The 20434-nt window shown below is 33.2% G+C and overlaps 1 protein-coding gene across 2 annotated transcripts in view; it reads right to left on the reverse strand.

Moving 5' to 3' along the window:
* Nucleotides 1–18675, reverse strand: part of LOC124371458 (peroxisomal acyl-coenzyme A oxidase 3-like) — a 30944-nt gene extending 12269 nt beyond the window's left edge. The window contains exons 1-5 of one of the 2 annotated variants that reach the window (XM_046829788.1): nt 18539–18675; nt 10857–11003; nt 9723–9872; nt 8604–8778; nt 7276–7391 (exon numbers count right to left, since the gene is read on the reverse strand). In XM_046829788.1, coding sequence (XP_046685744.1) covers nt 7276–7391; nt 8604–8778; nt 9723–9864 — 433 coding nt within the window. In that variant the 5' untranslated portion in view covers nt 9865–9872; nt 10857–11003; nt 18539–18675. Of the gene's footprint in view, nt 1–7248; nt 7392–8603; nt 8779–9722; nt 9873–10856; nt 11004–18538 lie in introns of those variants that run through there. The other variant, XM_046829789.1, reaches the window with a different exon arrangement.
* Between the last annotated feature and the right edge of the window lie 1759 nt (nt 18676–20434).

The following is a 20434-nucleotide window of genomic DNA, read 5'->3' on the forward strand; positions in this document are numbered from 1 at the left end:
CTTCCGATAGACCGTATATGGTTTTTCAAAGGAGTATTTCTTAACCATAGCATCTGATACTTTGGTTAGCATTTCAGCCTCAGGAAATTTTTCCAATATTTTCATGTGGCCTTCTAAGGAGGTAGCATTTATTACCTTTTTTCCTAGAAGCTTCTAATGAAGAACGGTGAGGTTGGTGAAAAACGTTAAAAAAAACTGTTCATTTTCTGATCTTTATATGACTTCTTCATTAAATTGTTCATCAACAATTGGGATTTTGTAAAGTTTGTGTTCACTAGATACCAACAATTTTACCAAAGAACACAAAAATACCTCCAGCGTAGTAAACATTGAGTAAACTTGAGTTTCTGACAAATTCTAATAACGACGATGATAACTTCCTTGGCAGTAAGTGACTGTGCAAAAAACTTAGGTAGTTTATGACCAGTAGCAAAACATCGCTCTATCATCATCAATGTATGTCACCAGCAAAGAAAAAAGGTAAGTATTTTTGACAAATCGTAAAACTATGTGAGCAGAGATTAGCAACATATATGGTGCTTTCCCAGTGGATATTTTGCTGTGAACCACGACAGTAAAGGCGAGTGCCTACTATGAGATGTTTACAAAACTGTATCAAGTAAGTAGAGTCTCGCTAATCCGAACTAATTGGGAACGAAACACTGTACAGATTCGCGGGAATTCGGAATAGGCAAATTTCATGAATAATATTGAAATATCGGTGTTGATCGGCTTGTGAACAAGTGAAAGTCGGAGGGGAAGGGCAGTTTAATCACACTCAGATGCGGCAAATGCCCTTGACCTCGCTTTATGCTACGTCGAACACGCTTCATCAACACCAAACGATGTTATGTATTATGCGGCGATGGCGAAACATTGCATGTTCAAGTTGATTCACTGCACTTCTTAAAAAAAATAACTGACTTTACTTTCTAAGTGTGTGTAAATTTATTTAGTGTTTAAATCAAGATTAGTCTCTAAGCATCGTTATGTCTTTATTTATTAAACGTCCTTGTGCAATATATTAATCAATAATATTTATTAATATATATTTATTAATAAATGTGTTTTTTTCACTAGCGTCTTTTAAATTTCTACTTACTTCTACTAATTTTACTTTTCTTTTAGTTTTAAAGTTAAAAATAAGATTTAATAATTTTTGTTATTAAAAAAAATTTTTTTTTATCGGTACTTTTTCCGAACTCTGTTCACAACAGCCGGATTTTCGGAATATCGGGGTTCTGGAATATCGGGGTCGCGGGACCGGAATAGCGGGGTTCGGAATAGCGGGGTTTGGAATAGCGTGACTCTACTGTACAGAGTGAATGCCTAAGAACACTAATTAGCATTGTTTTGATTCATGACAATGCTCACCCTCACGTCCAGACCTTGCACTAGTCAACTTTCATTTTTGCAGTCATAATCTGATCTTGCTACCAAAGATGTTCAATGACAGTAACAAGATAAAAACCATGTTGCCATTTTGTGATAATGAAGGATTACTAAAGATTGAGCAACATTATGATAAGTGCTTACTAAGTGATCTTGTGTTGAAAAATAGTTTTAAAAATAACAATCATTTGGGAATAAATTGCTTTTTTAAATAAATATTCGCTTTCTGTTACCAATAAAACAGTCCCTTACCATCAGATAAGATTTCATTACAGATCTTTAATGATGTCACTACATAGGACAGGGTCAACATGGAGTCCAATAATCTGTACTAATCTTCATCTTTTATTAAGACTATACGTGAAGTAGCTATGGTGGAGAGGGTTGATTTCATGTGAATGTTTAATTTACACATAATTTAGTGCAATCTAGGTGAAGAGGCATTCTCATTGTCTCATCAGGTGCACAATTGAGTGCATTACAATGTGATAGACACAATCTCTAAGCATGGCGGAGCAACCGAGTTTTCTACATAACGTAGATATGGTGAACTGTTACTCAAACCTCGTTTTTTAACATTTTGAATTACCACTCACAATGCCTCTGTTTTGAGAAGGGTTGCAAATCTGTCAAACTCACTGAGAAGTATCATTTTAGTTATCATTATTATAAATGTTTACTTAAGTAACAGTTTCTATTTGCTCTAAATCAGAAGTTGAGTATGTAGAAAGAGCAAGCAAGGCTTTAGTGAAATTAAAATTACTTCATTAAAGGCGAACTTAAAGTCCTCTCTACCACTTAAGATCATAAAAAAATTAAATAACATATTAACTTTAACCCTTTTAGGACCAGACCAAAATTTGACATGTGCAAAGAAAATTTTTGCGTTTTCTGGCCATGCTCCAAGAACTGTGCATATTAAAAATGTGCGATTTTTCAAGCGTTTGAGAGAAAAATCATATCTTCAGAACTAATTACTGTACAGATTTGTTTGTAGCTTAAAAATGTCTATAATTAAATTGTTCATTGTGAAAAAATAAATATAAGTCATTATATAGCAAAAAACAATTTGATTTATCTGTTTATCAAATAAAAAAAATTAAAAAAATTTAGTTTGATCTTCAATAACTACCAAAAATAAGAATAAATTATCTGTGGGAAATGGTATTTATTAGTTTCTACATATAATTCTCTATAACTGTACAAAATTTGAAAGCCCTGGAATAAAAAATAAAAAGTTTGTAAATTAATTAAATTTTTTCTGTAACACTGGTTAAAAACACACTTTTCAGCATTAGCCTAACATACAAAACCTTATAGGCTACTAAGGATATTATTCAATACTTTGGGATTATACCGACCACACACCAGTATGAAGAACACAAAAATATACATTTATAGAAACAAACATGATAGAACGAAAAAAACAACTCTTTAATTACAAAATTACAAACTTACGATTATCAATATTGTTAATGGGGTCAGATTCCGTTATATGCCCCCAACGCTTAAACTTTTTTTAATGAACTTAGAACGTTATAAAACGATGTAGTTGAGTAACAGAACTAACATTTTTAATGAACTTAGAACGTTATAAAACGATGTTATCACAAAAAGTTACAGTTTGCACCAAACAGGTTTTTTATTTTTAAATATTCAGGGTCTGGATGGTAAGATAACACTTTTAGAAAGTTTCCTGGTTAACTTAAAAAAATTAGGATTTTATTTGTATATCGGGTAGCATTGGCTAAAACAATTAGAAATTAGTTTAACATTTCCAGTAGGTTTATCGCTGTGTTAGTGCCTTCTGCAGGAAAGAGAAATTAAGAGGAGGGACAGTAATTTTTTGTTAAAGATTATGTTCAGGCAAGGTCCCTTGATCTGAGGAAACATTGGTGTGGAGGTACATTTTGAAGCTTCTGCAGTAATTTATTGTACAATTTAAAATTGAATAGTGGTTTGTTTATACCATTCCCCATCAGGAGATGCAGATATTTTTCTTGATAAACCTGGATAAAAATGCTGTCACTTTTAACTCAATATCCCAATTATACAGTGGTAGCCGGTGGAGACGTAAACAATAAATTTAATATAAAATAAAACTGTACAAAAACAGTGAAACAATTTCTTAATGTACTGAGACCAAAACAATTTTTATTGCCTAAATTCAGCTGCAACACGGGGTAAGAATTGCCTGGATAATATTTTTATTAACTGTGCTAGACATCAGAGTTTTGTAACTTTTTTGATTTTCCATACTCGGATCATGTTGGTTTGTTACTTTGTATTAATTGTATAGATTTAAGTTTTAATAATTTAACTTGTATGCAAACAGATTATCTTAAGTTTGTATTACCTAATACTCTGCTGTGTTAGATTTAATAGACAGCCTTGTCTCATTTGAATCTGGAATAGTCTTTATCTCAAGTTTACATATAAAGATGCAAACCAGATTTTTGAAATTGATATTAGAAGTAATATTGAGGTTCTTACAATTTTTTATAGTCCTTGTAAAACGAGCTGGAACCAGTTCTTCCAGACAAGTAAGTAACAAGTGGTATACCACTGACCTTGCAAAAATGAAGGAAAAGTTATTGTTTTTAGGTAAACTGAGAACACATAACTCTGTAGCACAAGTTGGACAGTGTTGAAAATAGCAATATAAATATGCAATTGTGAAGCCAAGCTTTAAGTACAATGCAAATACAATTGAAAAAAAGTAATAATAAATGCAAGGCCGCATGGAAAATAATAAATAATAATAGTAATAGCTCCAGACTGCACAAAATTAAATTACCACCAGATACTTTTAATGATTATTTTATCAATTGTGTTAAGGAAGTTAAACAAAGCATAAGGAAATCAAGCATAAGTGTTAATGAATTAGTAAATAAGGTTAATATTGATCATAGACATATTTTGAATGGAAATTTAATTTCAGCGGATGATGTTATACATGCAACAAAAAGGCTTAACAATACAGATAGTAAAGATATATACAACATCTCTAATAATTTATTAAAAAATATAATACACACTATTGCTGAACCTCTGTCGTTTAGTTTCAACCAGTGTTTAATGGAAGGTGTCTTTCCAAACAAATTTAAAAAATCATAAAATATGTCGATTTTTAAAAAAGGGGAGCGGGATGAACCCGAGAGTTATCGTCCAGTATCATTAATCCACTATATTAGCCAAGCTGTTTGAACTGATAGTATATGATCAGGTTAGCTTCTTTTTTGAAAAATAATAACTACCTACAATTTTTCTCAGTTTGGATTTAGAAAGGGAAGATCGACAATTGATGCTGTAGACAGGCTGGTAAGAGAAAAAAACCCCCCCCCCCAGAGAAATTCTTTTGACATTTGAAAATAAAGCCTTTGCTCAGGTTACTTTTTGTGACTTGAGTAAGGCTTTTGATTGTGTAAAATCATGATGACCTTTTATTGAAGTTGAAATATTATGGTATTTCTGGTTACACTCTAAAATTTTTTGAATACTTATCTTAAGAAACGTTTGCAGTCAGTTTCAGTTAATGGTGAAACATCCAAAGATGTTTTTGTTGAATGGGGGAGTACCTCAAGGATCTGTGTTTGGGGACCACTCTTATTTTTTAATTTGCATTAATGATTTGCCAAACTCATTAAACACAAAAATCATTTTTATTATGCTGATGATACTACATTCCTAAATACTGCCAATTATGTGAATGAACTTAATTTACTATCTCAAGCCCACTATAACAGATGCTGCTTCTTGGTTCAGAAAACAAATGGAAGTTTTGCTCAATGAAAATAAAACTCAAAAGATGTTATTTACGTTAAGAACTATATGGACAGCAATATATTGACAAGGATAGGGTTTCCAGAACTAATATTTTTAGGAATCTACATTGATAATAAGTTAAGTTGGCAGGCTCATATAGATTATATATCCTCAAAATTATCAAGAGTTATATATCTTTTAAAACAATTAACAAGTTGTGTACCAAGTCACTATCTGAAAACAGCTTATTATGCTATTTTCAATCAGTTTTTCGATATGGTTTAATTTTATTTGGCAACTGTTCTAGGATCGATGAAATTTTAATTCTTCAAAAAAAGCAATTAGAGTAATAACAAAATCAGATACAAAAGCTCACTGTAGACCTTTGTTCACTAAATTAGAAGTGCAAACAATCATAAACTTATATATATTTGATTTGATTACTTTCATTTTGAAGAATCATATGACTTGTTAAAATTTACAAAATTTACAAATGAAATTCATGATCACAATACTCGTAACAAGAATAAGGCAGTAATTGAGTATCACAGACTAAGCAAATCTTTATCTAGTCATTTTGTATTGTCTTATTAATAGTGGTACAATAAGGTTATTCACCTTATAAATGAAAATTCAGTGAAGATATTTAAACACAAATTTTGTAAGTGGTTACTCAAACAATCCTTTTATTCTTTAAATTTAAATGAATTTTTTTTACTGTCTGTGATCAATTTTTTAAACTAAGAATTTATTTTTTATACTGTGCAACTGTACTTAATTATTTATTAACGTTTTATAATAAGTGTTTGTCTAATTTTATTAATAAATAAAATTTATGTTTTGTTTATGTATGTATAACTTATATTGTTTCTATTGTTATTTTGATCTCTAGTTTTCATAGAGATTAAGTTGTTAAGATTTTATTAAGTAATACATTTTTAACTGTTTTTTATTTATTGACTTATTTGTTGTAACTTTAAATATCCTTATATTATTTATTTAAGTAGGTTAGTGACGTGGCAATACTGCTCAATATAAATAACTTTGTCAATGCTTTTGTAAGCCTGAACGACAATAATAAACATATTCTTATTCTTATTCTTGTAGTTGAGTAACAGAACTAACATTCCATCAATCAACAAGCATTACCAGGTATTGTGATCAGTATTGTTGTCGCTGTTATCTTATCTTTCTCGAGAATCCCGATTACGGCAGGCCGCGCGCGGCATCACATGATTATTTAAGTTTTTTGCACGGTACATAAAAACAAGTTTTGTGTGTTTTTTTCAATAAAGAGTTTAGTTTTTGTTTGGTAATGTTTGTTTTTGTTGAATTTTTGTGTTTGTAGAAATGTAGGGGTATTAAAACACGGAAGTAGAACAAAGCGACGCACCAGCTGAACGGGCGGCGAGACTCTGCAATCACGTTATCTACTAGGACCCGCTCGACTTTGACCTCTGTATGAGGATGGGGAGGGGTTTGCAATAAGACAATTCCTGTTTTATATTGACAAAATATTGTTCTACGCTAATCTAGTAATCAGTAGAAGCAAAATGTCAAATAACGATTCATGCCTGGGTGTGGTCGGTATCATCCCAAAGTAGCCTGACAACATTACGATGCAACATGGCCGTAAAATATTTTTTTTCACCAAGCTGATGATTCCAAAGACGTTTAAAATTTGATATCATAGTAAGAAACAGGGAATAGAAAAATAGTATATTTATTCCATATAGAAGATTAAAATATCTCTTAAAAAATATGAAAAGTCCGCCGGCGATAAATCAGACGGCTGGTCCTTTTCGCATAGTACGCCGCCGGCGATAAATCAGACGGTTGGTCCTTAAAGGGTTAATAACAAAAAATAATTCTATTTATTTAAAATTAGAATAATTTTAAAATAAGGCAAGGTTTTGGTGGTTATTTTTATTTATTACGTATGTTTAGGTAGAATATTATTATTGACACAAGATTTAAAAAAAAAACAATCGCCTCCTAAAATTGATTAGATTCACAATCAAATAAAATTTATAATGCTTTGGAAATAATAAATCATTTTAGGAATATCATAACGAACCATGACCAAATTACCATGCATCATCAATCAAAGTCACAGACCGAATCGCCTGCGAGGATTTTGAATTGGAGATATGTATTCTCCATCTTCCGTCACTGTGCCGATACGACTGAGGAGGTAGGTCTTTGGGATCCGATACTGGTTGAACATGCAGTACCTAGAAACGTACAATGGCCTCTAAGATTGATATTTCTACCCACATTTTATCCAAAAATTATATTTATAATGTTGTGAATTGGCTTGGTGACTTCCTCTCTGCAAACTAATAAGTCTACCAGAAAATGTATTATAAACAAAAATATTGCAAAATTGGTACATAAATTATTTTATACTGCATTTATTGATATCTGAGATTGACACTTAGAAACCCACAGACTGTTGCTTAATTAAAATACAAAACTATAATTGTTCCTTCAATAATTAATTGTAACCAATGCTTAGACAAACTTTCCTGAAAATAAGTTTTGTTTTCATGTTATGTTTTATACATTTGTTTGTCGTGTTAAATTGTTTAATTCTTTACTTGATAAAGACTATTATACCCTCACGCAAACAGTGCTTTGTATTATCAGAGTTAGTTCTGAACTTTAATTGATACAATGGCCCATGCCCCATCAGGAAAATTTGTTTTATGCTGAGAATAAAATTAATTCTAAGACCTTTTGAGCTTGCTGAATGTTTACATGGAAGATTCAACATTCAAGGGTCTTTATTGGCTATTTAAATAACATTTTCAGTTACAATAGGCTTCGCCATGAAAAAACATTTGAAATAAAAACTAATTTATACTGCTAATTTAGTTACATTGACTAGATGTATTTTGTAACAGATCAAACATGTTGCACTTCGTGTACTTGTCAACAGAGTAAAAAGCTTTTGTCTTAAGCCAAGTTGAAATCCTTAAGGAACTCCCAGGAACTATGTAGATGGAACGAACTTTTTGTATCAGGAAAACCATTGGACCACACTTTAAAAGCATTGTTTTTGCATGAAAATAATACTCTCACTTTCATTCTGTTATAACAAAACTCATTATGTACTGTTCTAACATACTGTGTAACAAAAATCACTTCTCTCTGTGGTAGGTTATATTTTGTTTTCCTTATTAATATCACAGAAGTGTTGGAACAAGCAACAACAGCTTTTGAAACAAATTATTCTAGTTAAAAATACAATATAATAGTAATAATACTCGTTTGAATCAATTCCAGGTGATTAACAAGAGTTTAAGAAACAATGAGACTGGTCGACAGGTTCTATTTGGTTACCGAAGCTTTATTCGTTGCCAGAATCTGGTCGTAAGTTCCACGAGACTGTTTTGTTAGAACAATGTTTCTGCAGCTTAATATAATAACTGCATTATGCTAACCCATTGTCGATGCCATTGAGTCCAATCTTCTCACCCATATCTCCGATGACAACGCCAGGGTAGGGTTTGTGGGTGGTGGGGTCTCGGAGTGGGGCGATGAATGGATGGAGCCCATGACACTGCCCGTCAGGAGTCACCAACTGCGCAAACACTGTTGCATGTGTTGCCATCTGACCTACACAACAGTGTCCAACGGAGCGTGTTGTAATTAATACACAAGCAACATAACCATCACCATAAGGCACAGAGTCACAGGTTACAGTACCAGATCCAGAGGCATAGCCTGGGAGTATTATGATACATCATTTTTGAGATGTTTCAATATTTTCCTTAGCCTGTTATATCCTCCACACCTATTTCCCATGGTAGTGTAAAAAAGGGCTATGTAGTCCTGACTTTGTGTGGTAAGATAAAAATTTTAATAATTAATTTCTTTGTTACAAAGAATATCTCACTCCTCTCAGTCCCCCCAGAATAGTTACTAAGTACACCGCTGACCTTAGGATAAATTTCACAAATAATGATATTGTGGGATTTTAATATTCAGCTCCGGACTGATCTGGCCTTCCAGTTCATAAAAAAACAAAATAGTAATTAAACACATGTATAAGGAAATTTGTAAAATCCGAACTACAAACTACAATAAAAGGTATGCCACAAGGATCCATCTGGAGCCAGTTATGTTACAATGACTTCTAATTAATCAATTTACAATGAATTCTCAACAAGCATACATGCAAATCTTAAATCACAATCCTTACGTAAGCTGATGGTACTCCCCTGTATCTACACTGTCAAAGACCAAAATAATATTGCTGCCACAACCAACATAACAGTAAAGCACATCTATTCATTATTTTCATCACACAATTTTTTTAGGGGTGAAACAGTCTCCTTGGACACCCAAGAGACAAAATAAATAATTTTATTAGCTATTAATAAATCTGTTCAGTGCTGCTATCTAGTAGACAACAGTACGATGACAGTTTTATGGTGTGAAATCTTTACCAAGGGCATGGTTATGGTACCACTGTTTACAATGGTTAACACTCGTCATATCATGCTATTGGGTTAAATAAAAACACTGTGTAATTAAAAGATATCAACTCTTTCTCTTACCCATATTTTCCCACCCAGCATTTGGCAGCTTCAAAATCTTCCGTGTGCAGCACAAACTCCTGCGAGTTTTTGTCAAAAGTTGCTGTAGTCCGCATATTTTTGGCGTCACTCCCATGTGATATTTCCGTGAGTGCAAAAACATCCGGTGATCTGTTAGAAAATCACCAACGTTATTTTATATTTAATTAATTTGATAATTTACATCAACTACCATATAAACAACTTTAATGAATATTTACAAACTGTAAATTCATATCTTATCATAAGATTATTATTAAAATTTAGAATACTTACAACCACGTACCTTGAAAATGAATAATGTGTAAGATTCTCTGACATGAGATGATTTTGTGTCATACATATTTGAAAATAAACAACATAAAATAATTGAAATGGTTGGAATAGAAGAGTTTAGTTCATAATTAAATTTACTAGTGATTGTGTAGCAGAAATTAACTCAAACATAATGTTAATTTAATAAATTCATATATTAACCAATAGACATATCAAACAAAGAACCTGCAATATGGATTATGGGTTTTTGTGCCTAGACAAAAACGAACTTAGCTGTCTAAGATTGGTTTTAAATCAATCCAAGAAAAAGACCGATACAATACAGAGATGTTAGTATTTCATTTTAAATTCACAAGTGTAATACTCCAGAGAAAAGCTTTATAAGACAGTCTTTTACTTTTACTTAAATTATTCAATAATTTTAATTTTTTTCAAAACATAAATACAAAAACAAGACAAATATTTGTTTTAGTAAAATATTAAAGGCAAAATGGTAAACATGATCATTGATAAAAAAACCAAAGGTTACAGATTTTTTCCGCATACTTGCCATCACTGTTGTGATACGAATACATCTCCAATACTGAAGTTCAAGATCTGCAATCTGATCCCTCCCCAAATAGATAACCAACATATCAAAAAACCTGTGATATAGGTTAAAATTGAAACAAAAAATTTTGCCAAAGGGTTGTGACGACCTGCCTAAGTCAGAGATCACTATAAAGTTTCCTGACTCATGGATGTCAACGCTTTGTTTACCTAGATTATAGTTATGTGTTAGATTTGGAATGATCTTGCACTTCAAGAATGATTGGAAAAGTTGTAATATATTCAACTTACTTTACCAGTCAGCGCATCAGCCAACATGCTGCTGTGGTCTGACGTCCCCAACCCTTTAATGCTGCGGCCGAAGAATCCAACTGAAAAAGTGCTCTTGAACATGACGGATGGATCGTACTGGACTAATGCAACAATCAGACCTGAAACCTGGAAATTACAAATAAAACTGAGTTCAATAACGAGTAGTTTCTAATTACAAGTAACAAATATAACCTATATTGTAAGACAATAGCAGAGCGATGATATGGTAAAACCATGTGATCATCTTTGATATTCCAATCTGGTAAAGTTGACATGAAAATTATATTAAAATTCTTCATATAGTGATGCATTCATTAATCCATTTTAATGGAGGAAGAGTCCGTTGTACCATTAAAACAATGAAAAAGCAACATAAAAAAGTAAAGTATAAAAAAATGATACTGTTGAAATTATAGATTGTAACGCAGTATTTTATGCTTGGCCCGGTTACGTATATTCATTAGCAATTAATTACTTTTGAATAATTCTGGATTGGATCATATGACCAATCTCACATTAACACATTAGCTACGGGTGACGATAATTGTTGTCATGCAATACTGGTGCACCATGCGGATGACAACGATAGCAGACATCTACTCACTTGGCCACCATTGCCTCAGTGTGAGCCTAGCAGTTGCAGTGGAACGTTGTGCCTGTTTCATAAGTTGTTTATTTGCAATCCGTTCGTGGTTTGCAATTTTCGTTTGCTGGCTGTGCTGTATTGTTTATTGTGTGTTGTGTATGGTGTGTTGTAAGGTGACTTTATATGTGTGTTTATTATTGTATTAAGGCAATATGGACGATGACAATTAACTAGTGGAAGACTTTATGAGTGAACAGAACAATTCGATTCAAGTTCTATTTTTTACTATTTTCCACATGTTTATGGATCGTTTTCAATTTTTTTCACAAAACAAATTTTTTTCACTATTTGAACAATTGACAATGTCTCCCACGAGTGACAGCGCCAATCGGGAGTAATAGACCCATAGTCCTGCGGTACTGACAGCAGGGACCGGTGCCAGGTGCGGCTGACAACAATTGTTGTCACAGTTATGACGTCATAAAATCTGGCAGTGGGGTTACCTGGACAACCTTGTACAACCTTTTTGGCTGCTGTGACTTCATTTTGGGTAAGTTAAAAAAAATTTCCCTTCATTTACCATGACCGGTCAAATTTTTTTCAGCAGCGAATGTGTTAACACACACTTGTTTTCATGTAAGACGTTTTCTTCTAAGAGGTAGCTTAATGCCATGTAACGGAACACTCAAGGGTCTTTTGTGCACCCTAGAAGTACACTGTGAGGCCTACAGTTTACAGTTTCAGCAGCTCTAAAAAACAACTGATCAGGTCCTCCTGGGGATATTCACCCTTGTCCAAAGTACCAAAGGTGTAATAACGCCTCATTGATATTACAGGGCAGACTACGAGCAGGTGTGCAGCAGTTTCCTCCTGCTTACAAACTCTGCAGAGCTGATCTTCCTGACTCTGTGAAGATCCTTCCTAAGGTGCCCATCAGACTCACAATATGAGAGAACGTTACGCTGGGAGAAGTTGATTGCAGAACACCCCTGCTCATCCGTAGATCCATGAAGCGTCTTTTTTCTACTGTGTTTCCAATACTAGATTAATGATTATAATATATTTCAGAAATAGAGTCCACAAATCAAGAAATCAATAGAATAACAACGATGATGACATTGTACAGTTGGCTCTGACTGGTTATTATTTTTCTACAATTTGCAAAAACCCAGTCAAATACAAATATCCCTTCCAGCACAGTCAGAGATATTCAGATTTTAATTGTAGGTGTATTATTAGTTTAAAAAATTAACTATCAGCATCATACATATTGTGTACATGCAATCCCAGATTGGACCATAACAACAAACAACAGGTAATAAAAAATTACGTTTTCTGTACATTAGGTGAAACTCAAGTGAACCAGTACGTACATGTGATGCAATTGTTTATAGTGAATACTATAGTCATAGTCATAGTCAATAGTCATAGTCAAACTACTTTATTCTGTAATATGTACAAGGTACAAAGAATAGCGTCACTACAATGAAACTAAATACTAATATTAATTTTAAAATATAAGTAAAAAAAATACAATCGTAACATCTCAACAATTTATCTTCAATTCTTCTTTAAATGAATTAATTGGTTTTTGTATTGAAATATTCCTCAAAAGAATATAGAGACAAATTAGTTAAATAATCTTTGACTTCTTTTTTAAATTTTAACAGATTTGTTTCCATTATAAATTTTGTTGGTAAATTATGTAGATATGTAACACCTCTGTAATATGTTTTCTTTTTGTAAAATTCAAGATTGTGTTGATCGACATGTCTATTAAAACGGGTATTATATGTATGTTTATTGGTTTGTAGTATCGGATCAAAAAATTGTTTTACATAAATTATTGATTCAAATATGTAATAAACCATATACTGTCAGAATTCCAAGTTCAGAAAAATATGTTTAACAGAATCTGTATATCTTAAATTTTTCATTATTCTCAAAGATTTTTTTTGTAGGACCAAAAGCCTATCTAAATTACTTATTGTTGTTGCTCCATAAATGCTTATTCCGTAAGCTAAATGTGAATGGATCAAAGAGAAATATATTAATTTAAGTGTATGTAAATTACTAATTTTTGCCATTTGTCGCAATGCATATAGACCAGTAGACATCTTAGTAACATGATCTACATGTTTATCCCAAGCTAAATTTTTATCTATTATAAGTCCTAAAAACTTTGTGTGGTCTACTTGTTTAAGTCTGTCATTGTCTAGAAAAATGTCACAGATTAAATTTTGATCTGGATTGCTTTGTAGTAGAAAAAGAAATATAATTTAGATTTATCTGAATTTAAATAAAAGATTATTTTTGTCAAAAAAATCCTTAATCCTAGTTAGACCAATATATGATGAAATTTCAATATTCTCAAGCTTCTGACCAGAAAACAAAACATTTGAATCATCAGCATACAGACACATGCCACCATCCAACCCCTCCATCACCCCTGGCAAACCTCCTATATAACATAAAAACAATAGAGGACCCAGGATAGACCCTGGGGCACACCATGCCATAGTGTCTGCAGCTGTGATCTATGAGCCACTCACATAATGATTTTTATTGTGAAAAATGGTTTCTTCTATTTCTACATATTGTTTTCTATTTGTTAAATAGGAATCAAACCACGTTTGCTCCTTTCCATATACCGAAGGTGTTTAATTTCCTTATTAACTTTACATGACTGACACTATCAAATGCTCTGGTAAGATCTAAAAATATCCCAATTACTTTTTCTCTTTTATCAACTGAGTCAATAATGGACTGGATAAATTCTATACCGGCCGTTATTGTTGATTTTCCACGACGAAAGCTATGTTGTTGTTTGTCCAACAGTTCATTAGACTCTAGGTGTTTTAAAAGCTGATCATAAACCATTTTTTCGAATATTTTAGAAAAAATTGGGAGCAATGACACTGGGCCTATAGCATGCTGGATCAGTCACATTACCTTTTTTAAAGAGAGGAATCGCTTTGGCAACTTTTAAAATATCAGGAAATATTCCTGAAATTAAAGAAGATGTCTTGGTTACATATTGCACGTGGAATATATATTAGTAAAATGTTAATTTTAATTTGTAATCGTATGCTTGATGACTTTTTTCTAACTTTATTCATTAATTTTCTATTAAATTTTATGTAATTTTACTTGCATTTTTAATTTAAATTCATACCAAATAGTCTTTTATTTTATATTTTTTTACGATGAAAATTCAAATGTTTTAATTTTAACTCAGTCATGGTGGTCAATCGATGGTGGTGCGCATAGGCTGAATTCATGTGCAGGCTATATCCTTATTTTATGGTACATTACATGTCCAAAATCCTTTTTCTAAGTTTAGCTCAGTTAAATATTGTCTTTATAATTTTATTTTTCTTAATGTGTGTGTTCTAAATGTGTTATTCAAGTGAACAACATTTATGTCTGTATTTATTTGTGATTATTACATTGCCAAAATAAACATTCACTCAATTGGATCAAGTTTTATAAATTAAGCTGTGACGTATTAATTTGGTCTTACTATCATAAACAACTAATAATTAAAAATTCTCCCTGTAATGACATAACAACGTTCCAAAATTATATCTTTTAAACATTTATGCTCAAGCCCTCATGGGAGGTATGGCATACTTAAAGCCTCTCAGGAGGTATGGCATATTTCCAGCTTGCCCCGAAGGTATGGCATACTTAAAGCCACTCAGGAGGTATGGCATACTTCCAGCCTGCCGGGAGGTATGGCATACTTAAAGCCTCTCAGGAGGTATGGCATACCTCCAGCCTGCCCGGGAGGTATGGCATACTTAAAGCCTCTCAGGAGGCACGGCATACTTCCAGCCTGCCCGGGATGTATGGCATACTTAAAGCCTCTCAGGAGGTATGGCATACTATCAACCTGCCCGGGAGGTATGGCATACTTCCAGCCTGCCGGGAGGTATGGCATACTTAAAGCCTCTCAGGAGGTATGGCATACTTCCAGCCTGCCCGGGATGTATGGCATACTTAAAGCCTCTCAGGAGGTATGGCATACTTCCAGCCTGCCCGGGAGGTATGGCATACTTCCAGCCTGCCCGGGAGGTAATTCTGGGGCATACTTCCAGCCTGCCCGGGAGGTATGGCATACTTAAAGCCTCTCAGGAGGCACGGCACATTTCCAGCCTGCTGGGAGGTATGGCATAATTAAAGCTTCTCAGGAGTTATGGCGTACTTCCAGCCTGCTGGGAGGTACGGCATACTTAACCCTTTTAGTGGCAGACAAAAAATCAAAAGTTGGTCTGAGAAATGCCAGTGATTTTTCACATAATACTACTGAAGGATGCCAGGCCTATTTCAGCAGTTTTGCAGTGTTTTACTAAAAAAATTTTAAAAAATTACAAATATTGAGATATTTTCCTAATTTTTCATTGTTTTGCAGTAAAATAAATTCCCTTATAAAAAACTATAAAGCAAATTATATTTCTAAATGTAATTAACTTTAAAAAATTAAGAAAAGTAGACATTTTACTTACAGTTTTTTATATTTTGCAGTTTCACATGAAAAAGAGTACTTTAAAAAAATTATTTCACTATAACACATACTATCACTTGAAAGAGGAATTAAAACTGAATACACACATAAAAAGTTTTGATTAATATATTTTAAAAACAAAAAAAATCATGTTAATTTTTTTAGAAAGTTACATTTTCACTTTTTTGTGTTATTTACACTATTTAGCTTCTTTATAAAGCTTATAATATTTTCCACTATGAAACCATTAAAAAACTGTCTGAAACTACTTTCTACTTAAATAATAATGTACACTTTGTAAAATATAAAAAAAAATTTATACATTTTTGTACATAGGTATTATAGTTAGGCGGTAACACAAATATGGTGAGGGCAAACATAAGGGATGCAATCCTTTTTTTACAGCGTTTGCACACAAATTGTGGTTTCATTTTATTGGCGTTTCATTTTATTGAAGTTTACTTTTTATGTTAGTAAAACATTGTTAGTAAAACTATTTATCAACAAACAAACACTGTGGAAGCAGTAACACAAACAACCAAACACGGAGGTTAGACGTGAAACTATCAGCTGACACAACTTTGTCTGATGGCCATTTCTATCATAGCTAAATACCTGACTAACCTTACGATATTACTATTATTATTTTTTTTTATGTAGATTTGTTCATTCTGATTGTTTGTATACCAACAAATTTATAACAAGTTAAAAAATGATTGCGATATGACTTTTACTCCGAACGTCCGTATATACGAACGTCTGCATTCTTCGGTAGTTATTCAAATGTCCGTATATACGGACGTTGGCATTTCTCGGTAGTTTTTCAAACATCCATATATAGGGACGTTGGCACTAAAAGGGTTAAAGCCTCTCAGGAGGCATGGCACACTTCCAGCCTGCTGGGAGGTACTGGGCATACTTTGTAAACAGGTCAAATTACGACATTTGAATATTCGCGGGGAATTGGCAGACTGTGACGTCAATGAATCGGCAGACTGTGACATCAGTGAATCACATGTTGTCGGAAATTGAGATTTATTTAATAACGAAGACATTTATTGAACTTTATACGGGAAAAGATTTGATTAATTAAAATGAAGTAAACATAACCAAAATTCGTGTTTTTACAAAAACATTAAATAGAATTACGCAGAAGAGCCAATTGTGGTATGAATGACTTGTAAATTTATGACGTCATAAAGCACACGTTGCCTAAAAATTTAAATAAAAAAGCTTTGAAAAATTAATAAAAAGAAAATAGAAATGCTTAAATTGATTTATTATAGTAAACGTGATAAATTTCGACAATTTATAAGAAAGAATTAAGTTTAAATTTATTCGTGAAGACGCTGATTTGAACGAGAGAAGTGATGAGTGTTGTTTTGAATCAGTATCCGTCGTATTATACGGAGATTCGTTCTTCTACCATCAGACTCGAAGCAAGGAGGTTGTGTTAGTTCTCCTGGGAAAGTAATGATTTGTTGTATAGTATATTGAAATTTAATCAAGGATGGGGGATATTGTTTAGACTTTTAAAATTATCAAAGCACTGCAAGGTGAGTGAGTTTATAATATTGTTTGAGAGTGTGACATTTAATAAAACTAATCTCGTGGTCACTTGCTTTGACTTTCTTTTTAAATATCCCGTTTACAAAAAGTGTGGAGTGATGTTAAATTTTGTAATTATTACTTAATATAATTTTGGAACCCTGACATACACACAGACATTGTCTCTGGTGATAACACCAGAGACATTCAAATCTAATAATTTTTGAGTAATACGAGAGATAAATACAGCTAGCATTGGGCAAGATGGCGACCGATACTATGATGAACAACATGGTATAACAACGTGCCACTGGTGACACAAGGCGCGTACAACTACATGGTGAGTGAATAATTCTAAAGAACTGACTTTCAGCAAATTATCGTAACCAACGTGGGAGTGACACATAGCAAATTGGGTGTTATAACCTGGGACTCTCATCAAATTTACACTCGCATCAAATTTGACCTACATCAATAGGCGCAGCAACGAGGGGTCCTCATCAAAATTGAACATCTCATCAAATCTGACATACATCATACTTCCAGCCTGCTGGGAGGTACGGCATACTTAAAGCCTCTCAGGAGGCATGGCACACTTCCAGCCTGCTGGGAGGTATGGGGATACTTCCAGCCTGCTGGGAGGTATGGGATACTTCCAGCCTGCTGGGAGGTATGGGATACTTCCAGCCTGCTGGGAGGTATGGGATACTTCCAGCCTGCTGGGAGGTACAGCATACTTAAAGCCTCTCAGGAGGCATGGCACACTTCCAGTCTGCTGGGATGGTACGGCATACTTAAAGCCTCTCAGGAGGCATGGCACACTTCCAACCTGCCGGTAGGTATGGCATACTTTCAGCCTGTCGGGAGATATGGCACACTTCCAGTCTCCTGGGAGGTACGGGCATACTTCCAGCCTCCTGGGAGGTATAGCATACTTCCCGGTTAGAACCCTTTGAAAAAATCCTAGATTTGCCAGTTTAAAATACTAGATTTATAACGGATTAAATAAGAAGGGTTTACCACGAGAGGATGACTCTTTAATGTAGGATCCTGGAGAATTCCAGAGTCAATTATCCTCATTCCTCGTAGAAGAGCTAATCTTCTCACTTCGTCCAGACTGGCGGTTTCTGTGGTTCTGTGGAAACAAAGGATCTTCTTCCAGTATCTTAAATAGTTTATCCTGAAAAAATACACACATATTATTAACCGTTCTTTCTTATTTTATATTTCCAAGAGACGAAAGTGACATGAAACTAAAAACCCCCTATTCTAAAAAATGTATACAATGGTGTACCAAGAACACACAAGTGTGTCTTTGTGCGTATGCGATTAAATACACAAATAGTTAATATTTTTACAGTTCCAATAAAGGACAAGAGACTGAAGTGTTTATGGTGTATATAACCGACTGATGACTGGTTGTTTTATTGTATTAGTGGACAGCAGACTTCTTAGAAAATTATTTTACGTTCAAGACATGAGAAACTAGTTGATTAGTCTAATTGCATATTTAGGTAGTCAACAAGTCACTATTCGATTGTAAAAATTAGTCAACAATCCCATCACTACCAGAATGCATAAATATAGTATATTTACCTTAAATGTTATAACTTTCTTTAGTTTCAATGAATTCTTTCAGTTTCTCGCTGCAGAAAGAAGATTTGACCCTGTAGAAGTTCAACATGTTCGAGTTGTTGGTTAGATTCAGTGCCATGTTGGAATTTATTCACCTTGAAAAGCAAATCATACTGTTAATATCCACTTTACCATTTCTATAAAAGCAGTTATATACATTGTAAAATAACATGACACATTACATTATATTTACTTTTCTTGTAAAAAGAAGAAGCTGATCTCCTTTTAACCTTTATTTTGCCCATCCTCACAGGCCACTCATCTGTTGCGAGGATCTTATCACACAGATTAAAGGGAAGAGTTGAATAACAGTACAAGGTCGATGGTACTGATTAAAAAGGACGGTCACAGACAGGATATGAAACCTGCGCTATCTCTGACTCAGGACAACCTATATCATACACACACACACACACACACATATAGTGTATGTATATTAGTGTATGTATAGAGTAGTGGGGGATAGACCCACAGTGATTACACTTTAAAGTTTGCTCCTGTGTTTTAGTTAAAATTTATGTGGTTTTTTTAAGAAAAGTATATAAGTTTTTTACACCAATCTGTGAAGGAAAGTCGGCTTGGTTTGGTATCAGGTGACATTTTTAACAAAAATAATAACAGTGGAGAAGTTATCATAGAAAACTATTTTAATTTTCCAATAAGAACAAGATTATTGCTTAGAGATAAGGGGGATCTTTATCAGCGATATTGATAAGGAGGGCCTGGCTGGCAGGAATCTTGACCTTTGTACTGCTGTGAGTTATGGACAACTAGATCATCCTTATCTCTCAACTGTCAAAGCTCTCTGTTGCCTGAATTGTAAATAAGCAGACTAATAATAAGTGTGTTTCATGAGTAAATAATATTAAAATTTTTAAAACTGTTATTATTGTTTAAAATTTTTATTATTGTTATTATTTTTATATTTATTGTGACTTTATTCATACTAATATTTGTTTAACTAAATACATTATTCCTATAGACTTGTCATTTGCCACTTATACACAACTAGAGAGTTTTTATTTTTTATCAATACAATGAAAAGGAAAATAGTAAAACATCCCTGTGGAATATGTATGAAAAACATTACAAAAAACGTCTCCATCTATTCTTTTGTCGTGGTAGCTGTTCATTGTGGCATCACATAAAATGTATTGGTGTGAATAATTATGAACTCAATAAAATAAGTGAACACAAATCAGAATGGATTTGTGAAGTTTTGCTCGTCTAACTCAAATATTCAAAATGGACAACACGGTTTTAGTACTATTGCATCCCTAG

Source organism: Homalodisca vitripennis, unplaced genomic scaffold (genome assembly GCF_021130785.1).
Source record: "Homalodisca vitripennis isolate AUS2020 unplaced genomic scaffold, UT_GWSS_2.1 ScUCBcl_1401;HRSCAF=4979, whole genome shotgun sequence".
Lineage (NCBI taxonomy): Eukaryota > Metazoa > Arthropoda > Insecta > Hemiptera > Cicadellidae > Homalodisca > Homalodisca vitripennis.